Here is a 24,768-nt window from a genome sequence, read left to right as displayed (position 1 = left end):
CCCTTCTTTCATGGCCCACGAGAGGCGTCAGCCTAATGCTGGCATGGGTGACGTCCACTTTGGTCACGTGACCATACAAACTTGAAAGTGGGCTGGTAAAAATAAAAAATGAAAGTGCCCTGCCCGCATCGCCAGCTATGTGACCATACATAAATTAGTTTGGGCAGATGAAAAAGAAATAAAGAGGGCGAATTATAGGTAACTCTCTTTCCAACGCCCACCTGTATTCTCATTGATCAGGATTCAGGAGCTTTAGGTCACGACATAGAAGCGCGTAGACTCCGTCCACCCAAAGGAATGTAAACCGTAAATTTTGGGTTTCAATATCCAGAAGCGACGCCGTAGTGAGGGACGCCGTAGTGGAGGGCTCTGGGTTAATTTGGACTACCTTGGGTGCTTTAACGTGTGCTGACATTGCACAGCACGCGGACAATTTTTGTATTTCGCCTCCGTCGAAATGCGGCCACCGCAGCCGGGATTCGATCTTATGACCTTTGAATCAGCAGCCAAACTGCAAAGTCACTGGGCGACCACGATGGGTCTAGGTGAATGCCTTGTGTGCAACGGCCGATGCAGAGACGGACAAATTGGCAGGAGCTCACATTTCAGGGAGAGTCGTGAGCATATGCGTTTCGACTAATTGCTTTCAGGCATATAAATTACATATGGTGACAGTGCGACTGGTGACAAAAACAAGAAAAGAGGTGAGGTGAGCGTTGATTGGAGGAGGACGTCGCGTTGCGTCGGTCATCGTGCCACATACCAATCCGAATAGGGGTGCCCTTTTAACACTATTGTCGACAATAGACTACGCGCACTTTTTTTTTTTCTGCACTGGTTTCACTATAAGCCCCTTTGACGCTCGACCACATAAGAGTGAGTAGATAAGCTGGATCTAAACTGCTCTTTTTTCTTTCTTCAGCATTTTTCTTTGGAGCCTGGTCGAATCCCAGTTCTATTCCCGTTGTATCCACTTTGTCCTTTGTAATGTCCATATGTAGTCTCACACTGAAGTGGAAATCACGGCTTTGAAACGGAATTCCAAGAGCTATTCGCATATTAGAACGGCAGGGAATTCACTGGCATTTTGGTTCTCATACGCAGTGCTTAGCGAAGTGACGGCCAGAAGGAAGTCCTGAACAACTTTTCACGAATAAGGGAATTATGTAATTAATTAATTGATTAAGTGATTGATGAAATTATGCAGACAATGCTCAGCTTCACTGCCTAGAGCATAAATTTTCTGCGACAGCCGGATTTTTCGTGCCTGGCTGTGTACAGGGAAGCTACAATAAACGCACGTGCTTGGCTGTGTGTTTCTTTTTCTTTCTTTTTGCTTACATAGCGCAGGGCGGCTACAATAAACGCAGTTGCGTTATGCTGTGCTAAGTATGCACACTGAACACACGTGATATTTTGCAGAATCCTTCTTTTTCTTACTCTTTTCGCGTACTGCAGCGATATCTTTGCTGCAACGACGACTTCTACGCTGTTGAGCCCGGCGTTGGACGAGAGCTTCTTCGTCAGCCAAAACACTTGCAGAAGTGCAGCTGGAGGGCGCGCGTGGCGCTACGACACCCTCCTCTTGGCTCCAACTACGGCCGCGCGAAGGTTCTGGCTTGAGGCAGACTTTAGCTCCCATCATCTTGTTCCCCTTGGTTCTACCTTACCTTAACCACCTGTTTCTCCTCTTTAGATTTGTCTTATCTCAACCATATGATTCTCCTTGCTTCTTTCTTAATTTAGCCGCGCTATGGCATTGGCGTAGCGCCAGCTGTGTCGTCTGATTACATTCGTGCCCCTTTAATATGACCCCCGTTAATACGAAATGCTGGTATAACCAACAGTTTTTCTCGGGACCTAACGTTACCAATGTATTTACGCCTCGCTAATATGAAATCTCGCTGTACAAAAAATGTAGTGGGCGAAAATGCACAAAGTCAATTTGTGCTCATGCATTGGCTCAGTGGTTATGGCGCTCGACTGCTGACCCGAATGACGCCGTTTCGATCCCGGCCGCGGGGGTGGAATTGCTATGGAGGCGAAATTCTAGAGGCCCGTATACTGTGCGATGCCAGTGCACGTTAAAGAACCCTAGGTGGTCGAAATTTCCGGAGTCCTTCACTACGGCGTCCCTCATAGCCTGAGTCGCTTTGGGACGTTAAACCCCATAAACCAAACCATTTTTGTCGCGTTAATACGCCAGCAATAAGAACAAACTCCGACTGTTCCAACCAGATCTTTCTTTTTTTCTATTTTACGTGACACCCCGAGGGACCCGTGTCGCAGAAAACCCGATGTCGGCTTTGCCGTCGGTATGACGGAAAAATATAAATTTGTCGAAAAGGTGGCTGTTACAAGCAGCTTTCATCAACATTACAGCGGCGCATCAAATCTTCAGCAATCGGAGCTACGCGACAAGCGCACGGGCCGTTGGCCGCCGCCATCCTCCTCACCCTCTTGTAAACACACAGCAGACGACGGTTCACGTAACAAGCGTCGCCTCTCAGGCTGCTACGCAGCAGACCCATGGATGTATTCCTCGTAACCGCACCTGATCCTCGGGTTGCGCGTCAAACACGCTACCGCTACGCTACGCAGGCGCGTTCGTACGGCTTGTTAAAGCGAGGCTTTATATGTATGTAGTGCGGTCTTACACAAAATGAATTGTGATTGTGAAAAAGGAAATAATTTCCGTGTCTGCAGGGGCAAGAAGAAGCACTGTCTCGTCATACCCTTAAATGCGGAGCTGAAGTGTCCCCAGGACACTTCAGTGCATGCAGGACAGCTGCTCACGGCAGTGAGAAAAAGCGCGAATGCCTGAGTGATAGATAGCCTATTTCTTTGTGGTCTCATGCCTTACACCGTGAAGGTGGCCAGTCAGCCCGACGTCATGACAATCAGTCGACGCCATCGCCTGGAGGTTCTCCTTTGAGGCGCATTTGCCGCTTTGTTCTTTAGTTGTACCCGAACCATAGTACGTACAATACCAGTAACCGCTACAAAGCACTTTAAAAAATAACCGATTCCCTCAACAACGTAGGTGGAGGCTCTCTCCAAGGCGCTGCAGCTGAACACTGACTCGCTGTCCGAGATCCTGGACGAGATGGAGGGCGCCACCAGCGGTGGCATGGAGCTGGGCGACTTCCTGCTCTTCATGAACAACCTCAAGGTGTGCCTTCGGGCGCAGAAGATGCGCGCCGCCAAGCGCGACCCCAACATCACCGACCTCGTCGAGCTGAGCGGGAGGGACATCGTCACCACCGGGGCGCCCGCTGGACCCACCGCCTACGCCGCCTGATCTGGCCGACGGTCGCTGCCGGCGCTAAGCCCCGCCCTCTTCGCGACTATGAAATTGGACAGGGATACGCGCGCAGCACGCAGAATCCAAGAACTATCGCGGTGAAAGGAACCGAAGAAAAATTATTCATGCTTCGTTTATCGGTACGTGCCTCATGAACATTCATATGTGTGCCCTCTATATGCTTGCGAGGTACGATGTGATTAAAGTTGTTTCTGCAGTACGTTCGCGTAGCGGGGAAAAAAAAAAGAAAGGAAGGATATGCTCTATGACCTTGAAAGTAGCTGGAACACCGCAGTATCCCTTTATTTTTTCTAGGCACATCCGGATTTTGTGTCAAAAATAGCGCGAGCAAGACGGCATAGGAAGAAGCACACGGATGTGTGCTTCTCTTGCTGTGTTTCCCAAACGTCTATTCTAACGAGTTTGTTCGTTACGTGCTGCCATGCGCCGGCTTGGAAAACTTTGAAAACTTATCACATCGCAGACAAGGGCACAAGAATGTAGGACGACATACCAAACGACGTACGTTTGTCCTTCATTTCTGTCATATCGAATTGAAACGAAAGAAACGTTGCTCATTTCAGCTCCTGCGTCTGCAATGTTCTCAACGAACTTCATTCGCCGCGGCTCTTCCTGCCTTTTCCTGGCAGCCACCCACAATCGAATGCGTTCGTGTGTAGACGAGAGACAGCGTGTATCGAGCGTCAGCCACGCGCGGAAGCGTTCATTTCGAACAGCCTCCCAGTGTTCGAGGTGTGAGTGAAAACATACAATGCATTATCTCTTGGCCGGATAACGGACCTCGTATACGACGCGCGCGCTGGCCGCAATGAAAGGTTATCGCCGGCTGCAACCTCTCGAGATCGCGACCCTGACAGGAAGGGGGCGTGCAACAACACACACACACAGCTCGCAGTCGCGTCCTAAACATGGGAAAAGGAAACAAGAGCGTCACTTCGCGTTGTTTTTTTAGCGACGCTGGCTTTTATGTGCACACGGCGAGAGCTCACAGAATAACTTCGCAACCCGTTATTGCATTGTTCTGGTGCAACCACTCGTACTGGCTGCAACTGCGTGTTTAGGAAGCGGGCGCATCGGCACGAGCCATGTTTTTCCCTGAGGCGCCGCGAAAGCGAAAGGGCGCACTCAGCGCTGCGTACGCATTTCTTATCTGCGCGACAGAAACTGCAAGCCCTCTTGGCAGACACAGCGGACTGGTAGCTGATATATGTTCCGGGTTTGGCTGTGTCGCAACGCAGCAGAACGCTGATCTCGCAGGAAGTAGGCGTCCGGGAATTCCCGGATGCCTTTCATCATGCTTGTACAATATATCAGCATGCAGTCGGAAATTAGAACACAGCTATTAGACTTCTCGCTCCATGTCCTTTGTTGAAAGACAGTGTTCAGGGTTGACTCGTGGATTTCATCCATGTCGCTCCTAGAACGACCTGGCAACACCACATGGCGGTAGAGGGCAGGGCAGACGCCCAGGACACTCAGTTCACCTATCCTGCACCTATCCTTCACTGCCATTTGGTATTTATTTGTTGCATTCACCTTACTACTACTGTTCATCTAATATGCACCTTGCAATGTCATTATGTTTTTTTTTATGCGAAGCATACTAGCCGCACAACCGAGCTCTTCCTTGCTGCGCCGCGCGCGGCCGCGTAGCTACCACTTGACCTTCATCGGCGCACCACGTGATATGACGTCACAACAGCTGTGAAAGCTGGGGCTCAACTCGTGCGCTCGCTTGCGGACGCGCAGCGCAGCCTCCACCGGCGGCCTAACTCCCGCTCCTTCCGCTAGGGGCGCTGACGTCACAACAGCTGTGACGTCAGGGCATTATGGGGCATTATGGGGGTACAACAAATATGAAGTACTAAGAGGTATTTGGAAAGGAATAATGGTGCTGGGACTTACTTTCGGCAATGCGGTTCTGTGCTTAAGGGCAGAAGTTCAGTCGAGATTAGATGTAAATCAGAGAGCTGTTGGAAGATTAGCACTAGGTGCCCACGGCAAAACCACAAACGAGGCAGTACAAGGGGATATGGGCTGGGCATCGTTCGAGGCACGGGAAGCTAAGAGTAAAATACTATATGAAGAACGCCTGAGGAAATTGGACGATAACAAATGGGCAGCTAAGGCATTTAAATATTTATACAGAAAGAACGTTGACTCACAGTGGCGGAAAAGAACTAGAAAACTAACCAGTAAGTATGCCGGTCATGAGGACGGAGAAAGAAAGAGCATTAAACGACAGGTTAAAAACGCGGAAGTTAAAAATTGGATGAATTCAATGGAAAAGAAACATAGTGTAGAACTATATCGATTCTGGAAAAGGCAGATCAGGAAAGAAATTTTCTATGATAACTCAAGAGGCAGTGCCCTACTTTTTGAAGCTAGATCAGGGTGTCTTAGAACGCGCAGCTACAAAAAGAAATTTAACGAAGAAGATGACACATGTGCAGTGTGTGGTAGATCTGTGGAAACAATTGAACACCTCATAATCAAATGTGATGGTACCCATCCGGATGTCGATGCAGGCACAGTCACTCTTTCTGAGGCCCTAGGGTTTAAAGATAACAATGGTCATGTAAATAAATCTGCAGTGGAAGTCAGCAAAAAGCGATTGGGGGATTGGTGGCTGAAAAGCAGAGATGTGGCATAAGGTTAGAATTGTAGGAAACCGTAGGCAAAGGTGATGGAGAATCTTAATGAGAATTGCCAACACAGTAAACAAAAAAATAAAGAAAGAAAAGCTGAGCATGGTGGCAATTGCCACCAGCCCGTTTCACAGGGGGCGCTCCTATCCATCCATCCATCCATCCTGTGAAAGCTGGGGCTCAACTCGTGCGCTCGCTTGCAGACGCGCAGCCTCCGCCGGCGGCCTAACTCCCGCTCCTTCCGCTAGGGGCGCTGACGTCACAACAGCTGTGAAAGCTGGGGCTCAACTCGTGCGCTCGCTTGCAGACGCGCAGCCTCCACCGGCGGCCTAACTCCCGCTCCTTCCGCTAGGGGCGCTGACGTCACAACAGCTGTGAAAGCTGGGGCTCAACTCGTGCGCTCGCTTGCGGACGCGCAGCCTCCGCCGGCGGTATGCTTCGCATCCTAGGCTTAACCATAAGCTAAGCCAGGCCATTTTTTTATGAGAGTTCTGCCCAGTACTATCCATTCTTTTCTATTTTCTTGGCTTGAATTTTGCCTTGAAACTTTCCGAATGCTCTCGAGCCCTGTAAGGAACTTTGCCCCATATTTTTTGTGCTCTGGAGTTAGAGCCCACGTGGATTAACAGTGATGATTAGGAATTGAGTTGAACTGCACGCTTTTCGTTGTTCGGCCACGTATACGCAAATGCAAATGGCCTTACTGTCCTCTGGGCAGCTCGCAGTACTAGAACTCGTTTAAATTTCGCCCCAGCAGAAAGCGGACGCGCGGTGGCAGGGAATCGAAGCAGCGGTGGCCGTGTTAGCAGACACCACACCAAAACAACTAATGTGCTATTAATACGTTGGCGGTTTGTTATCAGGACATTAATCCGCCGCTCAACGGCGACGGTAGGCTTTTCTTCCCTCATTTCTTATTTATCCTCCATCCTCTCCGTACCTTCTCGGCCACCTATTTGTCGTTACAGAGTAGCGACCCCCCCCCCCCCCCCCCCCTGCCGATGCCGCGGTCACCGTAAATGAGCGCGGTTTTTCCCCTTTCTTACGGCGCTGAAGGCGATGGAAAAATCTGACGACCGGTTACTTGCCCGGGTTCGTAAGAATGGAGACCTGCCGCCGCGTTCTAGAATTTTCGACGCGCTGTTCCCGCTCCTCTTTTCCTCCGGTATATCTGCCTCCCACGTTCTAGTCAGACTGAAATGAGGTAGACAAAGAAAAAGAATAGTGTTTGTTGAGAAACAGGTGGTCTTACTCCGCGGATGCACCTGCTTTATGCATACAACTTAAAAGCATGTTCAGTCACGGGAAGTCCTAAGAAGGAAAGCCTGAGGCTCAGTGCTGGTGATTACATTAACTTATTACTATAATACTAATACTTAATACTATAAGTTATTGAATTGTTGAAAAATTCCAGGCTTAGGCCAATTTGTCGACAGAAGGTTACTGGGGCCGCGAATCCAAGTGAGTGCGTCGTTTACGTACGCATACGCAATTCATCGCTTATAGTGGATATGTGCTTTTCCAGTTTCTGAAGGGAAAAAACATATGTTCGGTTATTTTCTCCCCCTCTCATATATATACTTATTTTGTAGAACGAGACGCAAGTCCAGAACATTATGCACCAGAGAAAATAGACATTAGTAGCCCGAGAAGATGGACTGCTTTATTCCGTGCTCCGTGACATAATACTTATGAACTTCCTGTGCTAAATAAGCGATGTTCTGTCATAATTTGACGCAACAATATTTTCCCAATACCTCTCTGTTCGGATGGATGCAGGCCAGCCATGAATAACTCCCACATTTGTGACTAATTGTAACATTCGTAATTCTCACATAATTCTCACAATTGTCACTGCAGCTTTACAATAAACCAAGCAAAATGCAATTGATCCAAGACCTTTGTGGTAGACCGCTAATTCCGCGTCGTATACACACTGGCGAATGGATGGGGCTTACTCTACGGCCGGAAGCAGACTCGCCGGCACATTCCTTTTCCTTCTCGAAGCTTCTCTGCAAGGAGTTGTGGCGCTCGTGGAATTTATTGCGCCGTACCGGCCGCACTCCCGTGTAACGGCGGACTGCGGCGCGCAATAAACATAACATGCCGATGTGCGCGGCATGAAGCAACAGGCCGCCGCTCTGCGCGAACCAAGCAGCTTACGTTGGCGGGAAAACCTCGCAGCGAGCAGTTTTCCAAACGGAAACGCGCATACCCACATGCCAGCGGCCTAATCGCTTTTTGACCGCTTGTTTGGCAACACTTGCACGCGGTGCGCACCTTTAGAGGTCGGCTAGCCGGTATCGCTGTGCGCGGCATCGCCTCGAGGCGCGTGACCGTAATCGCGGAACTTGCCCTCATCTTGCGATGTCAACAAAACCCGTACGGACCTTCGGCGGCGCCGCTCTGAACGTACGCGATGCGATCACAAGACCGAAAGCGAAACGCCATCATAAAAGGAGACGCGAGGAGGGCATATTTCGACGGCGCCAGGCTGTCGCGCCGAAGGGCGCGTGCCACGTTTCGCTGTCTCGCCGCAAGGAGCGCGGCAAACATCGCCTCCTCTCCACCTTTCATGACGTACCGAGCTCCGCAGCCAATGGCGAACAGGCGCCAGAATGGCGCCTTGGCCATCTGCCGAGTGAGACCGGACGCGGCGCAGTTTGCGTCCGAGCACGTGACCCGACGCTCCTAGGGGAAGTCATCAGAGCGCGCCTCCACACACCCCTCATTCATTCTCGGACCGTCGCTCAGTTCGCTTCTGGCAACTCGTGTCTTGCACTCAGCAGCCATGGCCTTTATGATGCCCGTTGTGAAGAACGACTACATGATCTACCAGCAGAACAGCGGCAGCTCGAAGTCCCGACGCAGCTCGTCCTGCAGCATGAGCAGCCGTGCGTCCCGAGGCCCGGCTTCCGGCCAAACCAGCCTGTCCTGCTCGCCCGGTAGCGACGTCGAGGAGCGGTTACGTGCCGTGGAGTCCGAGCGGGGTACCCGGAGAGTCTCCCGCTGCTCGGAGGCGCCCGTGGCCCCGAGATCGGCCTCACAGTCGTCCCTCTATAAGAAGTTCCACAGCAGGGTCGTCGACAAACTGCGGAAGACGCTGCGCTCCAAAGACGACTCCGTCGTTAGCACCGAGGACACGTCGGTCGTGCAGAAGAGCGGCCTGGCATCGTCGTGATGTTGGCTTTCCCCGCTTAGTCGTTCCACTGCACCATAGACTTGTGACTGTCTCGCGGCGTCCGTTAGCACCTTTCGTTACGCGCGAACATTCTCTTTTGTGGGACCATCGCCTGGTGCTCGCGCGGCACCGCGTTCCTTTGGTACATAGCCGCCGTGTACATACGTAGCGCTTCGGATTTATCGTGCCCTGCGGCGCAGGTAAGGGAGCATGCGAACGCCCCTGTCGTTTATGCTCGCCCGTGACTGTAACCTACCGGTGCTTACCTGCTGCTGCCCAGCATTTCTGTCTGCGCCGCATTCAATCGGTCCAGCGCGGCCTCACACCGCCGCGCCAGTTGTGCTACTGCTCACTCCCGCGGGCCTTATGTAACGAACGCCGAATGCATTTGTATATATGTTCTGTATGTATTGTATATCGCGACGATCTGATCTTGTGCTGCCGACCAACTGCACAGAAGAAGGCAAAAGTTTCAATAAACGGCGCGGTAGATTGCGTCCCTTGACTGGGCGGGTCTGCCGGCCTTAACCGAGAACCCGATGCAGCCTCTCTTTAAAATCGTATTCCGCGCTGTGGGATGCGATGTTGCATGCGGCGTGCGCAATGTTTCTCTTCCAGATAACATATCCAACGGCCAGGATGGGCCGCACCCGTTTAATCTTATCTCCTGCGGATGAGGAGGGCGTGGGTGCGGCCTAGGGCGAATGAATGGCGCGGTGGCGTCGACCACAGGAAGCGACGTACCGCCGCTCCGTTCGCTGGGTTGCGCGGAGTGGAAAATTCCCGGCGCTTGGCGCCTCGCGTCCCATTGGTCGACGGCCGCCGCACCCCCGCCGCGGCCCGCTGGATTGGGACGGCGTGGCGGAAAAAGAAACGCAAGAGTGCAGCGTCTTTCCTCCGCGTCAAACTGCGGTTAGAAGAAAACTCTGCTCTCTCCCACCGACCCGTTTCTCCTCTACACTGCCACCCCCCTCTTCGATCCGTTCTCGCCGCGCGATTTGGAATGCGTGGCTGCTCCGTAAAGGGGTCAATATTTTTTTTTCTCCACCCATCTCTCGCCGGGCTTGTCTGGGCTGTAGCACCGCGCCGGAGATGCAGCCGCCACGCAGCACGCCACTATTAAAACTTTCACGATGTTCATTCATGTGCGATGGGAGCGCTGAAGTGGCTGGACCCGTTACTTCCCCTACGCTAACTCCCCTGCGTACCATTCACGCTTGGGTAGTAAGTAGGAACGCCTTGCATGGCTGAAATTCGGGATGACGAGCTGCATGCGAAAAGGGAGCATACCTTCATCGCGTGTGTATGACGCGCAGTTTCCTAAGCAGCATGAATGTCAGCGCAGTCCTTTTCGGCATCTGAGTGCACGTCAAATGGACGTCGTTGGCGAGACATGCACTGTAGCATAGGCTACTTTATTGCTCGGCTTGTACTTTATCCTGAAGTCAAGCTCGCGGGAAGCTCATGCGCTGACAAACGCAGTGGTTAATTTTACATCCAAAAAAATAGGAGCTCTGCGTTCTCGCGCATTATTTAGTGGAAAATACGCATTTATTCCCAGCCACCACCTTGGCAGCGATTCGCCGTCCTAAACAAAGTTAACTGGCTGTCTGGTACTTTTCGTTACCCGAAACGAACACATACCGCTCAAGTTAGCCACTTATTTGACAGCTGTATTCGCGCGTTTTTCTGCCAGCGTGGAATTGGCTGCCAGGGTACGAGAGGTACGATAAAATCTTGCTTCGAAATTTCGGCCTAGCGATATTACAGCCAGAAATATTTTTCTGGGACGACTGCAAAATTCGTTTCGGTAGAGGGGAGCGGGTGAAGAGGAATTTACGCTTTTATCCGAGGGGCGTCCAAATTCGGGAACCTTTGCTAACCAGTTACCACTTGGATATTCTCCTGTTCACGACTTTTAAAAATACTGATCGATTCGGCTGTACGGAATCGCTATGTAACCAACGCTTGAAAAACTGGTTTTGATGCTGGCAAGCGTCGACTCTGAAAACTGCCTGTGTCGAAGGAAAAGCATTGAAGCGATAAGGGTAGTACGTGGTTTAACCGTGTGAGTGGTACACGCAGAACTCCGTGTATTTTTTTTTTGTCTTTTTCGGACGGAACAACGCAAGTTACGTGACAATTTTTGCACAGGTCGGAGACAGTTGTTTAAGAATACCTGAAGTTAAGAATATGTTCGCTTTGTTAACGTAACTTTAATATCTCGATGACTTCGGTTCTGAAATACGTCTGCAAAACTATAGTTCTCTGCTATTCTTGAGCCCTCTGAGCTAATAAGGTTTAGGTTAGTACTAGCGTCAATGGCGTATGTTAAAAATAAAGCTTTATCGATAATGAAAACATTTACGGCAATCAGGCCTGCAGGTTCTACCTACAGTCTCTATAACAGAGTGCATCGCAAAATATTTTCGCTCAGTGGCAACATGTCAGGAAACAATCTTCGCTCTGTTTATACTATAGTGAAAACCAATAAATGCTCTCACCAAGGAAGTTCAAAAACTCATTCAGTTTGAAACAAATAGGCCTGGGACCGAGTCGTAATAAATCTGGATGCACAACATATGACGCAGTGAATTAGAGTTCCGAACGCGTTTCCGGAGCGGAGCAATTGACATTGGGAAGTCTCGTTTGTTTCATGCGATACGTGCCCAGACAAAATATTGCGGAAATCTTGCGTATACATTCATCCTATAGTGCAGCCGCGTAGCCTTTGCATTCGGGGCCGAGCGCGCATCGCTGAGCTGTACATGTGAACACTAGGAGAACATTTCCATGACATTAACTCGCAGGGTGTGTGTGGCGATGGGGTCTTCCCTGTCACCGTACAAAGTGCAGACGGCATTCGCCCTTGGAGAACGGCGCGGTACACTGCGCGAGAGTCGAGTTGCGCCGGTTTTTTTCCGCTAACGCCGGGACGTTGCCCCATTACAGTGTTTATGGCGCCGCGCTTTTACACTCAGTGGATGAAAGTTCGTTTTGAAACACAAAGTTAAACAGAGAGGCAGACAAAGCTTCAGTAACCAAGAAGCTGCTAAATAGTTTGCTTTCATGGACATACAAGTTTTTAAGCGCTTGTTAAACACTGCGCCAGTAGCGTCCAGACCAATGCAAGTACTGTCCAGAGCCATTTGAGAGAGAACAAACTTTTTTGCATAAAAACTGCGAATTTCCTGATTATTTCTTCATTAAATTTCAAAACAGCTTTTGGATATTTACTCGAAAGACGTAGGTGTGCTGTGCGATGTCAGTGCACGTTAAAGATACCCAGGTGGTCGAAATTATTCCGGAGACCCCCACTACGGCACCTCTTTCTTCCTTTCTTCTTTCACTCCCACCTTCCTCCCTTCCCTTAAGTCGCGGTTGGGGTGTCCACCGAGGACCAAAGAACAAACTAGTTTGAATACCGAAAAAAGCATGCATGCTTATCTCATATAATTGTATAAGTAAAAAATAAATGAACGCTCGATCTTTGTTCCCTCTCATATTTCTCACGAGTGTAAATTGCAAAGATCGAAGCAGCCTCATATCACACGCTTAAAATTTTCTCCTAAATAAAAAACTTACTTTCTTACTTACATAACTTTTCTCAGCTGAAATGCGGTCAACATATTTTGTCAAGGGAGTGTCTGCTATAAGTGACACAGCTAACGTATATATGCCGCGTGTTTCGAAGCGAAACGAAGAAATTTTGTGCGAAGATTGCGTTCGCCCCGAGATCGATACAGCGATATACGGAGTATGGCGCCACTAAGAGGCGTTCGTGAACTCAATGCGGATATTTTAAACTTGTACTTTTGAGAAAACTAGGGCGTCCCAAAAGATTTTGCCCGAGCAAGGTGATTGTCACGGCCGACTCTTCCTCATCGCTGCAAAATTTGACTTATAGAATGCTTCCTGCGCCCGCATCATTTGTTTCTGACGGTCATAAAAAAGCAATTGGATATATCGAACATTCGAAATTCCCGCGCGCTAATTTTGGGGTGTTCAGCGCCACGCTGCGCGTGGTGGGAGCCGTGCAAACTATAATCGCTTGTCCAGATTTGCTGGGCTTGACTGAGGGCGGCTGCGGCCGTAGATAGGCCTGCGGTGAGATGTAAGTTTCGCTTTACACAACAATGCGGCAGCTGCTGCGCGGAGCCGGTGTTTCGTATTACGGAGGCTTGCGAGAGCCCGCGGTGCTGACCTCTAGGTGCAACAAACGTGTGGCGTGCATGCCGATCACTATTTCTTCCTAACTTGATGCGGCCGCTCGCCTCGTTGCGCGAATGTTGAACGGCATGTTCAGCGAAGAGAGAGGTCGCCCGGCTCGCATGGAGGACGCTGCTGTGTATTTATCAGGAGCATGCTGAACCGCTTACGAAGGCAACCGCGCTTCGGACTTTAATGCAGAATTAGGTCGATAAGCAAATAAACAAAAATCGAGAAGAGATTTTTAAAAAATTCTTCAAGAAATGCGGAACGTCTATTGGTTAAGTCACGCAAAGTGTACTCTCCGTGACTCCTACGTAATGGTTTAATGATTTCAATTCGGGGACAAAAGGAAAAAACGAGTTTTAGAGCACGATTGCACGTTTTCAACGCCGCAGCCTTGTCATAGTTTTGCATAGTTGTTAATTATATTTAGCAGTGAAATATGAAATTTGCCATAGAGAAGAGCCACCAGAATGAGAGTCACCATGACAACGGGAGGGGCATCCTGGACAAAACAATGGGTCCTCCTATTTGCAAGTTTTACTCGTTGCAGAAGCTATCGGTCGCATGCGAGTGAGTGAATTCTCCTTTAAGCGCGTTTCTCGCGCCTGAAGGCATGCAAGCGAGTAAAGCCTAATTAGAGGTCACTATTTTAGTCCATTTGCTGGAGCCCTTTCTGTCTGAGCAGAATAGCCCGAGGACTCTCGGCTTCAAAGGTTTCCAGCTTTTGGCATGTGCGTCACGTTTCAGCTTGCTGTGAGCACTGTGTTTTACCCTCACCGCCCAGCTTTATACGCTGTGCTGTAGGCCACTAGACATTCCACCGCAGCTGGAGGAGTGCTTTCAGCGCCTAGCAATGTTGGTAAAATGAATGCATCTGTAAAATTTAAAATATTGATAATTGCAGCAAGTTCTCGAGACTGCGTATCGCTGCCAAACTATCAGCTACATTGTTGACGAGTGGTAAGCTTTTGTCAACGGTTATATAATGGTTCCATACGCATGTGTCCACTATCTTTCTCATATGTACACGCACGCGCATGTACTCAAATACAAATATTTCACTTTGTTTTTGTTCCTGTTTTTTTTTTAATTTATTGGCAGTAACACACACAGGCATGTAAATCACTCCAAGGCACTCTTAAGACACAATCAAACACATTCGCGAACTAAAGGGGGTTAGTGTAAGCTGTCGAAATTCAAGCGAAAATCAACGAACGAAATAAAAAGGTGCCGGCAAATTAAGATTATGGCACAAATAAAAGTCTGCCGACACGACATCCGTCAAAACAATGCTCGCTGCCATGTAACGAAAACCTGTGTTTGTACCACAGTTTTTTGGCCTTCTCCCTCGGTTTCTTAGTTGCGTTCAATTGCGAAGCGAAGGCAAAGCAAATGTCGCCCTGCGCGGACTTCACTCCTTGACGCTCTCAAATATCAAGGGAAAAAAAAAACACCAAATGAAGATGGCAGCAGGATAAACCTGTAGGTGGGCTGAACAATTCTAGATAGCTGACTGCAAGCCGCGTATTGCTTTTCATGTTCGTGTTGGTAACTCCTGCGGGTTACCATGATTACCAGGACCCTAGGTAGTAGAAATTAATCCAGAGCCTTCCACTACGGCGCACCTCATAGCACATGCGCTGCTTTTGGGACGCTAAACCCCATATACTAAATGCATCGAACTTCAGTGCTCCGTCACATGCGTGGGAGGTCGAGACGGAATTGAATAAAGGTCATGCAAATGCAAAGTATTAATGAGAACAGGCAAAAAAGCACCCCCAAGGAAAGTGAAGATCAGGCGCAAAGAAAGTCAGGGATCCCAGCCTGACCACCTTTGAGTAGGTTTCTTTAACAAAGAAAAAGGACTATAGTCCTTTCCAGACACTAGGTCTCTATTGTGTGCTCGACCTTCTTTGGAAGTACTTGTCCCTGTGAGGTATTACGCAGACTGCATTTTTCACTCTCGTATACTGAAAAGAGAGCACCGAAGGCCAGTGACCAGGTGATTCAATCAGGTGCAATGTATACCAATGCCCCTGCAGTTGCAAAACGTCCTTAGAACTCTTCGAAACTCGCAAAATCTCCCTACCGAGAATTTCGCGCGAACACTTTTCAAAGGCCGGCATTGTTTCCTCGGCTTTGCGTAAAGCCGCTTTTATCCTCTTCTCTGTAAGACATGTCTATAGAACGTCACGTAGTGCACTACCCATTCCGTGCACCTGCTAGAAATGAAGTTTTTTGTCCAGAGAAGAAAGACCGCTGTAGCCGATGGAAGAAGTGCTGCTTTATGGCTAATAGTAGGTCGACGTTTATGCCTCGAACCCACACGTCTTATTGACCGCGACGTAGTGCATTCACAAGTCACTCCGATTCTCTCTACAAGGTAATACAGAATCGTTGGCACTGCGCTATACAAGCCGAGAAAAACGCGGACTCACAGGTCCTCTTACACAACGTCCCCTGAAGCCTTTGACGCGCTATAGTTGAGAATACGTCGGGTTACTCTTTATCCAAGCTCTAAAATTGATCTTGCTCAATGTATATACCGTGTCTTTCACGCGTTTCCTCTAAAGCCTCTCGACAGAGCTTGCCGCGGAAAGCTCTCGGGATTCTTAGGAATATCTTAAATTTTCACGGTTCAGAAGAATCTTGAGAATTGCACTTTCGGCCTTCTTGATAGAAGTATCGCTGATGGGATGGGAATCGCCTCATATAGAAGCTATATAGGGCGGCGTTGAGGCGGTTTCTTGCCTCATGCGAGCGCTGTTCACGGGCACTAAAACAGGCGGCAGCCCCTTCTAACTTAAATATAGGCCCTATACGAGCCGCATTGCGCAAGCGAGCCTACACATAATGACTATGAAGAGCAACCCGATTCAAGCCTCCTCTAAGGATTTTATGTAAGCAGATGGGCGTTTATACGTTGCTCGTACTGTTTGCACTCATATTCTTAAAAGTACACATAGCAAGTGCTCGAGACATATATAGGGATGCTAAAGACGATTTTACGCATCGTTCGCTCGTTCCGAGAACCTGACAAACAGTGGCCGTTTTTAATTAGTTTCGCGCTAGCTATGGCGCTTATTCGTTCGCTCTGTATACAAGCATTATCGAGTAATTCATCAGAATTTCCCGCGTTCTCGAAACAGTTGGGGACGTCAATCGTGACACAGGAACGAAACAGAAACTACCCGAGAAAAGTGACACTGTACTTGTTTTTTACGAAGAAAAGTCTAGTCCGATGTTTGCCTTTGGAGTGAGATACGAAGTAAAGGTAAAAAAAAAAAAAACATTTTATGGGAAAAAAGGTTAAATACGGCGGTACTGAGGCCAAGCGTAATGAGTGAAATGCTTCTGAGTGTCAAAACTTCAGAGTGTCATGCTTCAGAGTGTCGTGCTTCAGAAATGCTTCAGAGTGTCAAAACAGAGTGTCAAAACATTTAGGATATTACTAGGCAGTACAACATGACTTGTGGGTCACCAGCACCGCAAGATGCATTTTATATATTATTTTAGGTTTACTGTCTAATGATGACCTTTGGAGCTTACTCTTAAACGTAAATGAAAAAGCAATGCTGTCTTTTAAATTCTAAAAAAGCACGGCCTAGTCTAGCTCGCGTACACTTTAAATTCCGTGGCACACGAAACAAAGTTCTCGCCACAAACGACTACATTCAGAGTTCAAAATGCCGTAATGCAAAAGGACCAAGTGCTTATCTACATGAGACCCAGCAAGTAAGGCAAGTAATTGTGTCTAGGGTTTCGAGACACCGTACAGGCGGAGCCCCAGGGCCTGGGCAGGTGAATCTATACCTAGAATGCAGAGAGAAAGAAGATGGTCAGCTCTTTTATCCAAGACTAAGTCGGGCGCTGTTAGACGTCTAGCATCCTTTCTATGTTTGACCAAAAACACTTGAAACCAAGTTCCTGATGATCATCATAATCCTGACCACGCCCACGGCAGGGCAAAGGCCTCTCCCATGTCTCTCTAATTAACCCTGTCCTTTGCCAGCTGCGACCGCCATATCCCCGCTTAATCTCATCCGCCCACCTAACTTTCTGCCGCCCACTGCCATTCTCTTGCAAGCCACTCCGTTACCCCAAAGGACCTGCGATTATCCTGCCTCCGCAATACATGCCCTGCCCAAACCTCAGTATAATGTCTCGATTTTGGAAGATAATATGTTAGCGTTATGTGAATAAGGACGTTTATATGACAAGTGCAGGGCTGTGATTAAAGGTAAATAAAAAGTTCGTAACACAAAGCATGCTTTTTCCAAGTTCGCCGGCCAACAAGTCAACACCACTGTCTTTTTCACTCGTTTTTCGACGTCGTGTGCAGTGAATGCAGTACAAAAATACTTTCAATAACTCTACGGTGAACAGCTGCTCCCCTGAAAAGTCACATGTAACGGTAACAACTCGATGATGAGTACATCTTTTTAAGTTTGACTTTTGAGAACCGGCCGCCGCGGTGGCTCAGTGGCTATGGTGCTCGGCTGCTGGCCCGAAAGACGTGGGTTCGATCCCGGCCGCGGCGGCTGAATTTCTTTGGAGGAGAAATTCGAGGCCCGTGTACTGTGCGATGTCAGTGCACGTTAAAGAACCCCAGGTGGTCGAAATTTCCGGAGCCCTCCACTACGGCGTCTCTCATAGCCTTAGTCGCTTTGGGACGTTAAACCCCATAAACCAAACCAAACCAAACTTTTGAGAACCTGGAGCTGCTTGTCAGGACACCGGTGCTATCCTCGAGCATACTTGAAGTGGCGAGAGCCAGACGTCCAGAAATCGAGATGCGGCGAAAAGATGTTCGCAGCAGTTGGCACATGCATATTCTGGGCACGTGTTAGGCAAGTACCGCCTGCGAAGGCATCTGTCCTTCCCTGCTTTGCAGGCATCCTCAAGGTGAGGTCGTTATCTGCTTTGGCGCGAGGGACAGTTTTAGCGTGGAAGACGGGCGCGAGTAGTTAAAAAATGTAGAAAGCGAAATTTGTGCGTCGACTAAAGCTCAACAACGCTACACGTTTATTTTCTTGTATTGTTTTTATATTCGCATATAGGCTAGCAAATGTAACGCTTGCGTTGACTTAGGACAAAAATCAAGTTCGGACCATCGTAGCGATATTTTTGTTGTTGACATTGCCTTCTTAGTCAGTCCTGCAAGGAGACTTTGTAAATGCACCACTTACAGTTGTAAACCTTTAACACATAGCGCACATTTAGCACATCATCTTCACCGTGACATCCAGGATTTCAGCCGTTTCATAAAGAAGAATCCTACAAACAGTACAAAATCCACGTGTAAAGGGGCGAAATAGTCATCGAGCATCCTATAACTAGCCTATTAAAGGAAGTCATCAGTATTTTATTAATTAGCACAACAAAATTGCTAATAGCAGCTTAACGACGCCCCACGAAGGAAAAGTATGCAACCAGCCAGAAACTGAACGGCTAATGAAAAGCTTGAAATTAGTTTGATCGGGCATCAATTTACGGAAACGAAGGTGATCGGGACAACCCTAAGAGACAGACTGCAGAATGATTGGAACAGAAAAGAGGGAGGCAGAAAAAAGGAAAGTTTAGGAGGTTAAGCGGGCAACGCCCGTTGGCTACCCTACACGTGGGGAGGGGGAATACAGTGAGCGAAATAGAAGACGGAATGAAAGTCAGTTAATTTCACAGCGCAGAGCGCGTAGATGTAATGCTTTAGTCTGTAAGAACACAGAATGCACATATAGCGCCCATGGACAAGAACTAGGGGTAATGTGATATCCTAGCGCAACTAAAGAGAAAACGGGCTTGAACGGGACATGTACCAGAGAGAAAAGATGACTTATGATCTCTTGTGCTTCCAAGGGAAGACTGACGCCGCCAGGGATGACAGTCAGTTTAGGGATATAAGGAAATACGCTGTGATAGGAAAGCCGGCCATTTATTGGTGTAGGGAACGTCCAGAGACCAATGAGGCAGACCTCTGCACCACAGTGGGCGCAACTTGGCTGAAGATGCCGACGAGAGAGAATAGACAGCTCCGCTTAGACGAGGCTGGCGGGCGAAGATCCTGATTATGCATCACATCAGCTGTCACAGTTTAACGTCTGACACGCCGAGGCAGCCGTCGGGCGCCTGCTTGGTGAGCAGGGCAACGCGCCAGTGACACATTCCACACCGCCGGCGACCACCTGTCGGTGCGAGACGAACAGGCTCGTTTTCGTTACGCAAGGAAGGACGGCGTGCGACCTACCAGCTCCGTCGAGGCGCCGAAAAGAAAACAATAGTAATAAAGCTGCGCCAAAGCGTTCCGGGCGGCCACGGTCGACCTCATTCCTGCGTTTGCGAAAGGTTGCTCCAAATTCTCCCTCGTCATCCAAGCCCGCACGGGAGAGGTGGCGGGCGAGTCTAAAAATACTGGGCTTGGCCCGAGAGAGGCAGGCCAGCCAGCAGCAGCTGAAACGGAGAGCATTCGTTCTCGCGCGGGCACGATAGAAACGGGCGAGAGAAACGGCAGATGCTGGCAGATGCCGCATCTTCCTTCCTCCAGCGTCCCGAAAAAAACGTGGGCGCGATTAGAAAGCGAAAAGGCTTGCAAGAGCAGGAGGCGAGAGAACTTGGAGAAGCCTGCCAGCGAGGGAGCGAAAACGAGGGCGGCGGCGGCGGCGTTGCAACAGCGCCGGCGCCGCATCGTCATCACGATCAATGAACTGAATGACGTCATCAGCAGCCGTCGCCATGGAGACGGCTCTTGCTCGATCCCCTGCTGGCTACCTGCGTGGCGGCGGTGGCTGCGGCGGGCGCGCTCCGCGCTCTCGAAAATACAGACGACCTTTCTCCCTTGCCGTCTCCCCCTCTCCCAGCGCAGCGTAACCGGCCCGCCAGCGTGGCAGTGCATGCGACCGATGTAAACACGCCGCCTCCTTGCGTCGACGGCCTTGCCGACCTAGTGAGATGTGTGCGCCGACGGCGATTACATCCTCCTCGCCCGTGGTTGCAGTGCTTACAAACAACAGAAAAGAGGAAGTTCGGGCGAACACGAAGCAGGAAAGCCTTTACGAGTCACCGAGAGTTTCCGGTTGCACACTTGTCGCGACAAGTAGGGAGGGGCACAGTGGAACATGTACTACGCATTTGAGAGTTTTGTTTTCGTATGAGTCGCAAGTAGGGACTGATGTTTTCAGCACAAGTGCAAAGTGGAGATCAATGGGAGGGGCCTTATCTATGATGATCATAACCATTCATAATTTGGTATTCACATTTATCGGCATCAAAACGCGGTGCCTGCCTTTACAATCCGAAAGACGTTTCCGTTCCACGCCTGCCATGCAAGGAAAGTCGAAAAATTCACGCACCGGAGAAGGAGGATCGCTCTGTGCTAGCGCGTAATTTTATTTGACACGCAGCCCACGCCTGTTCGATCTTTCAACAAAAGAACATACGCGGGGGCATAAGCAAGAACAGTCACACACTTTTCACTCGTCCACCGTCCTCCGCCTTCATGCTCACTCTTTAGGCCTTTAACATTGTCCTATCGAAGGCATCAAACAAGGGAATAATAGCACATTGGCATTCACATAATCGCAGTAATACGGCTAAAAAGAAAGCTGTACAACTCTCTGGCAAGTTCCTCAGTTAGCCCCATGCACTGAAGGGTATCCCCTAAAGAGGTCTAGACTGTAATTTAGGAGGTAATTATTAATTAGTATTCACACGCGGATAGCCATACTGCTACATATTAAGGAGTAATTAATTCATCCTGGTCCGGGGCTCTATAACCAGTGATCCACCGGCAGTACTGCTATTGTTGACCATCATCATCATCATCATCAGCTTTACTACACCCACTTCAGGGCAAAGGCCTCTCCCATGTCTCTCCAATTAACCCTGTCCCTTGCCAGCTGTGGAAACCGCGGCCAACGTTTCCCCGCAAACTTCTTAGTCTCATCTGCCCACCTAACTTTCTGCCGCCCCCAGCTAAGCTTTCCTTCTCTTGAAATTCACTCCATTGCCCTTAAGGACCAGCGGTTATCTTTCGTTCGCATTGAATACCGTGCCCAAGCCCATTTCTTCCTCTTGATTTCGACTCATATGTCAATAACACGCGTTTGTTCCCTCACCCACTCTGCCCGCTTCAAGTCTCTTTACTTTACACCTATCGTTTTTATTTCCATAGCTCGCTGCGTTTAACTTAAGCTAAACCCTTTTCGTTAGCCTCCATGTTTCTGCCCCATAGGTACTCGAGTACCGTAATATACAGCCGTTGTATACTTTTCTCCTGAGGGATATTGGTAGACTACCGTTCATAATCTCATGATTCGTCATTCATGATTGATGATTGTTGGGTGTTAATATGCAATTACTCCTTTAATTAAATCTACTCCACATGGGAGTCGTTCAAACGCATTTTGCTGAGAAAGGCATTAGCAAAACGTCCCGCACCTTTTCTCGCACGGCGTCTGTACGGCCATCACCGGACAGGGAAGAGAGTCTGGACGCTTTTCGGAAACAGATCCCGTACAGTGCTGACTGTGCGCGGCCGCACCCCCTCTCCCCCTTGTGGCACGAGGTGGCCGCACTGGAGGCGCGACCCACTTCCTGAGCGTCTGGGAATGCAGACAGCAGTGAATGCGGAAGAGAAGACCCGCTGCCGCCGCGACGTCCTTATGACCAGGCCAAAGCGGAACGGACGTTACTGCCAGGCGACGCTATACGCCACGACTTGCGGCCTCCAAGTAACGCTGCGACCTGTTAGCACCGTGGAATCTGTTCGTTCAGAAAGCGCGCAGTTGTCACCCTTCCACCAAAGATGCGTTTCTTTATCTTGGAATTTGGTTAGGGGTATACCGCAGGTTGTACCTAGCGCAGTACAGGCCAAACCTGAAGCTCAGTAAAGCGTATATACCACGGCATAGAGTTGGTTAGCTTAGTACGCGTTGAGACAAGGTGAAGAGCAAGATGACGCCGGAGTGAGAAAGGGAATGGAGAAGACGAGTGCTTGTCTTGCGTGCTTCCCTCCGTTCTGCGCTGTCTTGAGATCTCAGCCAATCAGAGGTATTTGACCCCGAAGTCACAATGGCTGAGAAAGTCCCGTGCCACCTCGCCTGTCAGTGTGAGCCACGTCTGCTCCGTCCGTGCCAAGGAGCCATCAGACACGTGTGATGCACTTGTCTAAAGCTTACATGAGCAGGGATCAACTTTCATTACAGCTTTAATATCATTCTACGTACGGACACTCATGCACAGTGCGTTTTAGCAGTTATGAAATCTTGTGCCAGTTTTGAATAAGCTTTCAGTGGGATTCTTATTACGTTCAATTACAAATCTCTCAGATTTTGAAGGGAAGTTCGCCGGCAACTTCGCATGTGTATGCAACTGTCAACGCTGCCCGCGCTGAGTGACGCTTCGTTGCGGTCTGGACTGCACGTCCTCTTCATTGCGGATAAGTATTTGACATTTCAAAATTCTAAACAGTGAGGAGGGAATAAAGTTTCTATGAGGACTTTCGAGAACCACATACGAAAGATGAACGTGCCCGCGCTTTGTGGACATTTAGCTCAAAGGCGAGCTGGCCTTGAAGCTTTTTAAAATCACTTATCCATGCATGGCGCAGTTGGAGACCTATCCAGCCTTCAAAGGGGCAGCATTTTCAGCTGCTATAGTCCCATAGATGATGTTCTGGCTGTGATGGCACTTGATGGACGGCTTGAAGGTCGTCCTCCGTAATTGTATGTTCATCTTTAAAGCTGTACTGTGTCCTGAACAAAAAAAGGAACAGCACGAGGAGGACTGCACAAAGCCTAGCAATTGCTATAATTTCACTCGGCAGAAAGCAACTAAACTGCAGGGATTTACCGAATAGGCGACAAACACAAAAACAAACTGGACCAAAATTGCACGAAAATGTTTATTTTCTTGAAAGCTTGTCTTAAAGCAGTTCTGGGCGTAGTCGTGCCTTCTCGAACGGGACTGCTGGCAAGATTCTTTTGGTGAGAATCGGACAGCATGAATGTCTTCAGGCTCCTCACAAAGGTATAACCGTTCGTCAAATATAACACTGTCGGTTTCTGAAGGACCCCTTAAGACATGAGGTGAGGGACAGATGTGGTGCTTTGCAGACGCGTCTTACGGCTCAGTAAATAAAAGTCTGAATAGTGAATGTCTTACGAAATGTACGCTACATTGAGTTCTCAATGCCTGATTAAGAAATAACAGCGAATTTTTTTTTTCGGCCACAGTGCTGCAAAACATGTGCAATGAACATTTTGAAGTTGCTAAAGCTGTTAAACGCTCTGAAAACTCCTTATATTCAATCTGAACAGATTCTGAAAAGTAAGTTTGCAAATTACATCGTCAGACCGACAAGGGGGCACTGCTGTCGCAAGGTACTCACTGTTGACAACAATTTTTCTGCTTGCTTATGGTGAAGATTGAAGTTGCTGAATATGGTCTCCCTGACAGTAGCCCCTTGCACGTGCGCGGTGCGGGACAACAGGAAGGTAATACCGTGTACACTCAAGTAAGGGCGGCGCTCGTATAAGGACCGCTTACCCCACCTTTTTTGTCGGAAACCTGACAAAAAAAAAAAATCTCGGCAAAGAGCAATTGCTCTTCACATGTCTAATTTTCCGCGCGCGACATGTTCCGCGGGGAGTCAAAACTACAGAATAAACTAATCTCGTAATAATATGAAGGTACGATTCATTTCCGCGATTCATTTCCGCGAGACCCGCCTCGCACCGACGACCCATGCACGCGCGAAGCGCCGTTTCAAACTGCCAGCCAAAACGTCGTTGTGCTCAGGTGCAAAATCCAATGGCTATACGCACATGTCCCCACATTAATTATTATTCTAAATAGCTTGGGTGGGATGCTATGTTTGCCCTTTAAGTGATATATCTGCCCAGTTTATGGGGGGTGGTTCCCGCCAGTCATCGTATCATCCAAAATTTCAAATTTCAATGCGTTATCTCCGTAAGTGCTCCTTTAAGCCCACGCTGAATCATATGAAAATATGGACCGTCGCACAAACGGGATACCTGTAATGAGGGTTCCAATGTAGGCAGTAACATGTAGTGCAAAAATAATACTAACATGTAAGGGCCGCACTCCGTCAAAACCTGGAAATAAAACGTGCAAACCTTACACGAGTGAATAAGCTATTTTGCTTGGATAAATAGTTGGAGTCGGCCATGCTATCACGCACTTAGATAGCTGTTCGTTCAGTGCAGGAGAAATGATTGCTTAAATAAATCTGCCGTACAAAAGCACGTTGCCATCGTACTATATAGCGCAGGCAACCGATTAGCCATAAAATATGTCCAACGGTCAAATGGAAATTCCCGTGCAAGGCTTATGGGCAAGAGCACTGCGTCAAGTTGACCTTGAAAACCGGAACCGCACCGCTT

The 24,768-nt window shown here is 48.9% G+C and overlaps 2 protein-coding genes across 3 annotated transcripts in view; both read left to right on the top strand.

Moving 5' to 3' along the window:
- The window catches only part of LOC149340336 (putative glycerol-3-phosphate dehydrogenase, mitochondrial), a 51,086-nt gene extending 44,138 nt beyond the window's left edge, over nucleotides 1-6,948 (top strand). For both annotated transcript variants that reach the window (XM_089549104.1, XM_089549106.1), the window contains exon 10: nucleotides 3,044-6,948. In XM_089549104.1, the coding sequence (XP_089405230.1) occupies nucleotides 3,044-3,301 (258 nt within the window). In that variant the 3' untranslated portion in view covers nucleotides 3,302-6,948. The remainder of the gene's footprint in view (nucleotides 1-3,043) is intronic.
- A 1,514-nt stretch (nucleotides 6,949-8,462) lies between these two features.
- On the top strand, nucleotides 8,463-9,689 carry LOC149340335 (uncharacterized). The gene has a single exon (XM_089549103.1). The coding sequence runs from the start codon at nucleotides 8,765-8,767 to the stop codon at nucleotides 9,152-9,154; it is 390 nt and encodes a 129-aa protein (XP_089405229.1). The 5' UTR covers nucleotides 8,463-8,764; the 3' UTR covers nucleotides 9,155-9,689.
- Nucleotides 9,690-24,768: the final 15,079 nt, after the last annotated feature.

The sequence above is a fragment of the Amblyomma mixtum genome, chromosome 6, assembly GCF_055824585.1.
Source record: "Amblyomma mixtum isolate Tamu chromosome 6, ASM5582458v1, whole genome shotgun sequence".
NCBI lineage: Eukaryota > Metazoa > Arthropoda > Arachnida > Ixodida > Ixodidae > Amblyomma > Amblyomma mixtum.
Note: the sequence above shows the minus strand (reverse complement) of the source record. Positions and strands in the feature narration are given on the sequence as shown.